At 30.5% G+C, this 7,736-nt stretch overlaps 2 protein-coding genes across 4 annotated transcripts; one reads left to right on the top strand and one right to left on the bottom strand.

Moving 5' to 3' along the window:
• Positions 1 to 2,653, bottom strand: LOC107645947 (calmodulin-binding protein 60 F). Of its 3 annotated transcripts, XM_016350106.2 has the most exons (8): positions 2,497 to 2,653; positions 2,262 to 2,360; positions 2,124 to 2,184; positions 1,985 to 2,034; positions 1,407 to 1,906; positions 1,162 to 1,322; positions 881 to 1,081; positions 1 to 783 (listed from the first exon to the last, which is right to left on the bottom strand). In XM_016350106.2, coding segments are annotated over exons 1-8 (1,731 nt in total). In that variant the 5' UTR covers positions 2,499 to 2,653; the 3' UTR covers positions 1 to 126. The 3 variants fall into 3 exon arrangements, with proteins under 3 accessions (XP_016205592.1, XP_020959655.1, XP_016205591.1); XM_021103996.1 differs by lacking the exon at positions 2,497 to 2,653 and having other exon boundaries at positions 881 to 1,078; positions 2,262 to 2,445; XM_016350105.2 differs by lacking the exon at positions 2,497 to 2,653 and having other exon boundaries at positions 2,262 to 2,444.
• On the top strand, positions 5,978 to 6,696 carry LOC107648248. The gene has a single exon (XM_016352197.2). It carries the CDS (start codon positions 6,082 to 6,084, stop codon positions 6,415 to 6,417), a length of 336 nt encoding a protein of 111 aa, XP_016207683.1. The 5' UTR covers positions 5,978 to 6,081; the 3' UTR covers positions 6,418 to 6,696.

Here is a 7,736-nt window from a genome sequence, read left to right as displayed (position 1 = left end):
TATATTCATTGCAGTTAAAGGTGAAGAAATTAAAGATTCAAGACTAAGACTAAGACTAAGCATATCTAGGGAACTTATATCCTAGACATTTTTACACATATTCTACCTAGAAACCAAACTAGGAATCTAATACTTAAAGTCACAGTAATACAGCTCTGCATTCTTTCTGGCAGCTGCATATTTTTTAACTGATATGACCCATTTGATAGCATTCCCAATTTTAAACCACACTGCTTTAGTTTTCCCACTGTTTGATACATCCCCATTGGAATTCAGAAAAGTAGGATGACTTGTAAATTCTGCTCCATCAGAAGAACCAAATAAATAGCCATTTTGGTCCCCCCATTGTGCTGTGTAAGGTGAACAAGAACAATCATTTGTGAATTGAATCTCTGAACTGCAATTATCAGCTGAACAACCACCTTGCACAACTGGAATATGTGACAATCCATTAAGTTGCCAGCTATTCCCTTCAGTGAACATTCCAGAGAAGAATTCACCTCCTGTATAACCGTTCTGCAGCATTTCGCATGTTTCTGGCAGTGGATCTTCATAAACTTGGTAACTTGGCACTTCCTCATCAATAAATGAAGAAGAGGTGCAGGGTTGTGTAGAACCTAGCCATGTTTCTTCTTGACCTGCCATGACTTGATCTGGAACATCAGATTGACCTGTTCTTGGACATGCCACTGGTGTGAAGCAGCTCCATGGAGAAGTGTCATCAACTGATTTCAAATTATTCATATTCTTGTATGCTTGCTGCTTTATGGTTTCCACCAAATTCTGCAAATGAAGGATTGACTTAATCATTTCTGCCCCAGAAACATGTTCTTTAAAATTATATGTAGCAGACAATTCAGAATAGAATCTAAATGCATACCTTCTCCTTTGGAGTGAGTGCATCAGGTAAACAATAATTTTGCCCGTTGAGTACTCCTACAAGGATGTAGATGGAATTGAATAGCAGGACTATAGGTTGTTGTGTCGCGCGATAGCTATAGAGCTTGTGATCATTTATCACACAAGTCTTGGCATGGTTCATAATTGCTGTCCATGACTTAATTGGAATGCTGCCACACTTCTGCACCTCAATGAAAAATTCATTAGTATTTTATGACATTCCATAATCATATGAAAATAAAAAGAAACAAGATTTATTACCACATATAATGAAGATGGGTCGGTTGTGTATAGCTGCAGGAGATCCTTAACAGTGTGAATTCCCTGGGAAGAGAGCCGCTTGTGGATTTTTCCATCCTTTGCAATTTTCTCCAAACGCCATATATCATCATTCAAGTATGGAGGGTAGTGTTTCTTGTAAGCTACAACAAAAGACATCACAATATCACATGTCAGTTTGTGCACAATGATCACAGATGAAATAATTGTTCGGTTTTAAGACTCACATTCTCCGCGATTATCTTTGACGACGAAAGGTTCACTTGAACCTTCCTTTATGCTTGCTCCAGAGGAAGTTGATTCAACAACTTTGGCTCCTAATCTGAACTTTCTGCTTCTCAACCATCTTGAATTATCAGTTAAGGTAAGTTTAGAGACAGAACCAATCCCATTCTTGAGAGTAATAAACCTATCTCCAGTCAACAATGGACCTTTACCATCTCTTTGGCGTAAGATACTGCCATTGAACTCCCCTTGAGTCCAATCCTCACTGCCATTCGAACCAAACTCGCCATCGAGGACACAAATCTCTATCTTGATGGAGGATAAGGGACCTTCACTGACTATAGACTGAGATGTAACATCAAATAGAGCAATTTGAAGGGGTGATTCATCCTCTGCTATTATATTAGAGAGTGTGAAAATTGTATCAGGCAACTTGTTGATAAAACACAGCTGAAAGGGTTTGGCTCCAGATGTGCCTGCCAGATTATGATTAACGGTTCCTCTGCACCAAAACAGAATATTAAACTATATGTTAATAAATTTTAACACAACCTATTCATGTTTTATAGTCCAAACAAACCTTGGAGATAGGTGATGTTCCTGAATTATACGTTCCACCTCCTCTCGCACCTATTTGAGGAAATTAAAACAAGCTGTAAGAAAATTGAAAGCAAAGAAATGACATAGAGAAAATAATGGATTCATTGATTTCTTAATACCACTCTTCGGAGGAAGGTTTCCACGTAGGAATTATGGCCATTGATCACATTTCTAAGGCCACTGCACAAACCAAATTTAGAGCTTAGTCACAGTGTCACACCCTTAATTACCAGAAATAAATAGTTGATGTTGAATACCTAATGGATGGTTGTTTTGTATGATCAGCGGTTCCCCATTTTGATTTCTGAATTGGAATTTTAGCACCATTACCTTCTTCCTGCTCCTGGGGAAATTTCCTATTTGATACCATCCAAATTAAAATTGTAAATAAACAACAGAAATCAGAATGATTCAGCCAAAGTGTAAGAGCTAAAAAAACAGGGCTAACTGGGTATATATAAGAATAAGAAACAAAAGGGGACATTGACCAACATCAATCTAGGAGGTAGGGAAGATACGAGGAAGCCACATTTTCACGTCATGTGCAGTTCACCGGTACAACACGTTAATCCTGAAAAGTCAAGTGCATTTTTGCGCTCAAAATTCACAGAAAATACCACCTTAACAAGTGAAATTATCACTTGATTAATAAATAGTACTAGTTAGTCATACAAGGAATCCCAATTAATTAAATAAATAAACCTCATCAAGAGAAGTTGTTACCACTTACCACTCCTAGTAACTATAACTAACTAACTAACTAAACGCGTCTTTAATGGGAGAAAAAGATATAAAAATGAAAAAAGAGAAGTGGCGATACCATTTGATTGTGATTTGTCGAGTTAAGAAGTAGAGTTAGAATAACAAGACAAGGACAATGATTGTTGTGGGCGATACCATTTGATACGGATATTCAAGAAAACATGTATGCACTTTTTTTGTTTCTTTTTCTGTCTTTTCCACGTATGGAAGCGGACACGCGTTTTCAAGTTCGTGGCGAACTACGAAAAATAACGCGTTAGAATTCTCAACATTCACCTCTTATCACACAAAATAAAGTAAACGTTTTTGTTTCTAACATTTTATTATCCACGGTTTGGCTTCCTCAGAAAATTTCTCACCATCTTCTATGAAACATAAATTGATCAAATAACATTCTGATTTTCCAAAATGCATTATGGCTTTAGTAATTGATTTTCCTATAAATTCTATTATATATTATTAATTTTACAATAAAAATTTGACACATATCACTTTTTTATTACATATTATTAATTTTACAATAAAAATTTGACACATATCACTTTTTTATTACGATTGAAATTAAATATATTTTTTTTAATTTAGAAATTCTCTCTATCTTCCTACTAATTTTATAACTAAAATATGTTACGTGTCATTCTCTTATTGTAATTAAAATTAAATATTTTCTTTTAAAATTAAGAAATTCTCTTCTCTACTAATTTTATAACTAAAATTTGTCACATATCATTCTCTCATTGTAATTGAAAAATCAAATATTTTTCTTCAAAATTAAAGAATTTTTTCCTCATCGCTACTAATTTTACAACCAAAATATGTTACATGTCACTCGCCCATTACAATTGAAATCAAATCTTTTCTTCCAAAATATCTTCCCTCTTCCTTTCTCTTTCTCTCTCATTTCTTCGACCACTCTATTTCTTTTATATATCATTATCAATGACTAATTACGAATTTGACAATCAAAATGTACAACATAATATTTTTTAATTGCATTAAAGTTAAAATTGAAATTGAAATATACCTATATTATGTATCATATATTATTGTCTAATTTAATAACCAAATGTGTCACATGACACTCTCTTATTAAAATTGAGAGAAAATATTTTTCTCCAAAATTAATAAACTCCCTTTCTAAATTCTCTCATCTACCTCTCTTCATTTTTCTATTTCTCTCTACCATTTTCATTCTATATATAATTTATACTTTATATTAATAATTTGACAAATCAAAATATATCATCCGATATTTTTTATTACAATTAAAATAGAATTTTTTCTTCCAAAATTAACAAACTCTCACTTTCATTCTTCATCTTTATCTTTCTCTTTCTTTTCTCTCATTCTCTATTTTTTCTATCTTTCTCTTCTACAGAAAACAAAATTAACAAAATAATATAATTTAAATATAATAAATGCTAAAATTAATTATTAATAAAAAATTAGATTTTTTCATATAAAAATAATAACTAAAAATCTTATTATTTGATTTTTTATCTACAGAGACATTGGTCTTTTTAGATGGAGATTTTGATTTGTCAATCTACAATTTTATTTTTGTAAAAATAGTTTGATTCTATAAATCTTTTGTGTCATACATAATTTATACTGTCAGAATAAAATAAACTGTATATACGTAATTTTAAAAAGATACTGATAAAAATACTAATAAATTTTACTAATTAAAAATCTACAAATATATTTAATAAAGTAACACGAACGGTAGAAGATACAAATATTGTACTTGGAGGGTTTGCATCTCGTGGAATTTGCCAACTTGGTGGTATCAATGAAAAAGTCAAAGAAATTGAACTTGAATAAATCTACGATGCAAAATTTGGTTGATAATGTCAGCGTTTTCGACTCTATATTCTAGAATAGAGCATAAAATTATAAAATGTAATATTGAAGATCATCCAGAAATATATGAATATATGATTATATATGTGCAATTTCAATTGCCGAGTACCGTATCCCCAGCTAGCTCTAGATTTTCTCCCAAAACTAATTTCCTGGAAAATACTTTGCTAGAAGATTTCAGCGTAACTTCCCAATATATTATAACATGCATGGACACGTGGTCTAGGATTATAAATAAAATGTTAAAAATGTTCATAGTCCAAATCGTCTAGTAGTCTTGTTTCCTCAACAAAACTGTTATACGCAGTTCTTTATTAGTGTAGTTTTTACTTATGGTATTAGTATTACTAACAATTTTGACATCTTAAGCATTTCCTTCTTTGACACTTTTAGTAGGCATAGGCTATTCACCCGGAAGAATAATTTACTATCTTTTTTTATAGTTAAAAGGAATTTAATATTGCTTTAGTTTTTTGTTCATTGATGTTTAATTTGTTGGGTGCTACTTGTTATTTATGTTACGTTAGTTTAACCTAAATTTGGACACATTTATACGTTGAAGAAGTATAGATAACCGACTATGAGTGTAGTAAATTTGAGCCGATTTTTTAAATTTTAAATTTTAAAAAAGTGCCCACTAGTATTTGTGCTGCGCATGTTCGTTGCTGATGGTTCTTTTTAACTAATTTTGGATGTTTTTTTTTTTAATTTTAAATGTATTTTTTTAATAATTTTAGATGTTTCTTTTTCTTATGTTTTTAAATGATTCTTTTTTATAAAATTTAGATGATTTTTTAAATAGTTTTAGATATATTTTTTTTAATTTTCAGAAGTTATTTTTTCAATATTTTTAGATGTGTTTGTCTTGTTAAATTTTAAATTTTTTTAAAATGATTTTAAATTTCCTTAATTAGTAGATTTTTTTTCTAGTTGGCTTCACCTACCCCTAGTTGGATACTGACAAAATTGTCATACATTATTATTCAGCAAGTTGTACGGAGATGAGGAAACAAATCAAAACAGCACGTTTAGTTACTTGTTACACTAACATCCACATCATTAATTAAGTTGCTAAAAATTTTGAAAATTTAATGATTAAACTGAGTATACTTGACATTTTTGTTGTATTTCATAATAATAATAATTTCCCTTAAGATATAATTTAATCATATTTTAAGGTAATGTATGGTCTATAATTAGAGAAAGTTAAATTAAGAGGCAACATTAACTGGAGGCTTTGTTAAACAAAACATGATAAGCTGTCTCTGCCTTCCCCGCCTCATGTTCCAGATTTAGAAGTCGTCTTTCTTCCCTTCAAACATATATAAAATAAAAATTCATAATTCTTCTCTCGAGTTTCCTCTCTTTCTTTCTCTCTTCTCATTTCGCGCTTAATAAATTCTTCCACTAAAAATAAGAAGAGAGAAAGAAAGAGAGGACAATTAAACTCGTATGGAGGAGTCTTATGGACGCTATCAATATGAACACAATAATATGAACAATGCGCGCGGTGTAAATAATGACAACAAAATGTGGTTATCATCAACCGTTAGGCAACCAACATCATCATGGGATTTATATCAAGAGCCGTCTTATTCGACGAGGACGAAGGCGGCGGCGGCGAAGGAGACAAAGAGCACGTGGTGGTGGAATGATGCTGAGAGGAAGAGAAAACGCAGGGTCGCCAAATACAAGCTTTATGCAACTGAAGGAAAGTTCAAGCATAGTATCAAGAAAGGTTTTCGTTGGCTCAAGATCAAATGGATCAAGATGGTAAAAGATTATTAATTAATTAGATTCATACACAACACGTATGCATATATGAGTTGGAAAATTGGAATTCATTGTAATATCTTGTGTATTGTGTTATAAATAATGATCGTAACTGCTTGCATAAATGTTTGTATTTTTGTAGCAACCTTCTTTTTTGGTAATGTTTTTATGGGGGTTTGATTTTTCTTTTTAATTAATTAATTAGTTCCTCCATTTTGTGTAATTTGATCCTCTTATTATTAGTTCCTGCTTTCAAGGACTCTTTTATTAAACCAGAAATTTATCAACGTGAAATAGATTGCAACATGTTAATTTGTTGATGTTGAAATGCCAAATGCATTTCTAGTTGATTGTGTTATTCAATTCCTTTCATTATTTAAAGTTAAGATAACAATAATTTCTGAAAAAAAAAAAAGAAATGGATAGAACTTGAGGTTTTTAAACCTTGCTTATTTTAAGGTTGAGGTTGTAGAAATGAAGAAAAAACAAGAACCATATTAGAGGCGTAATTAAGAGCTAACTAATTGAAATCATAATAGTCACAACATTATTGTTAACGTTAACCAAGCAATTTTCTTATTCCAACTCTCCAGGCCAACTTTATAAATCATATATAACAATCCAAGTATTGAGAATTGAAACTAAGTATTGTGTTTAGTAATTAGAGATTGAAACTAAAATTTCAATTTCAAAATATAAAATTTAATTTATTGGATAATTCAAAAAGTAGAAACATAAGCAATAATGAAATTTTTTAAAGATAAAAATTGAAATTTGAATAATAATTTTTTTAAAATATTTTTATTTAACTTTTTAAATTTTAAATATACTTTTTAATATTTATATTTATCTTAAATTAAATATGATATTAAAATATAATCAATTGTATATATTTTACACTAAACACAATATAAAAATTTAATTTAATTTTTATTTTTTAATTTCTATCTCACCATCTCTATTTTAAGTTTCAATTTTTCTTTCAAACACAATCTTATAGAGTTGAGTGTTCTAGATGGAATAGCATGTATGCTTAATATTATATATATTTAAGAAGAGGTGATTCTTTCATTTAATAGTTAGCTTTTAATGTTATGTTTCTTAAGTATTTAGCAACCGTATCAAAGCTTAAGTTATCGGCATTATTCACTGACCTTTCGGTTGCTGTTTACGACTACAAATTTAAAAAGAGTGAAGTTAGAAATGACAATATAGAGTGGGAATGGTCTCTTTACTCCCCACTCCACATCTTGAAATTTCATTTCATCCTCATTTTTCATGGCAGAAAAATAGTTCTCTCATCTTCGTTTTTCGCATAAAAAATATGACACCTA

The sequence above is a fragment of the Arachis ipaensis genome, chromosome B06 (genome assembly GCF_000816755.2).
Source record: "Arachis ipaensis cultivar K30076 chromosome B06, Araip1.1, whole genome shotgun sequence".
Taxonomy (NCBI): Eukaryota; Viridiplantae; Streptophyta; class Magnoliopsida; order Fabales; family Fabaceae; genus Arachis; species Arachis ipaensis.
The sequence above is the reverse complement of the archived record's forward strand: the minus strand, read 5'-3'. Positions and strand labels throughout refer to the sequence as shown.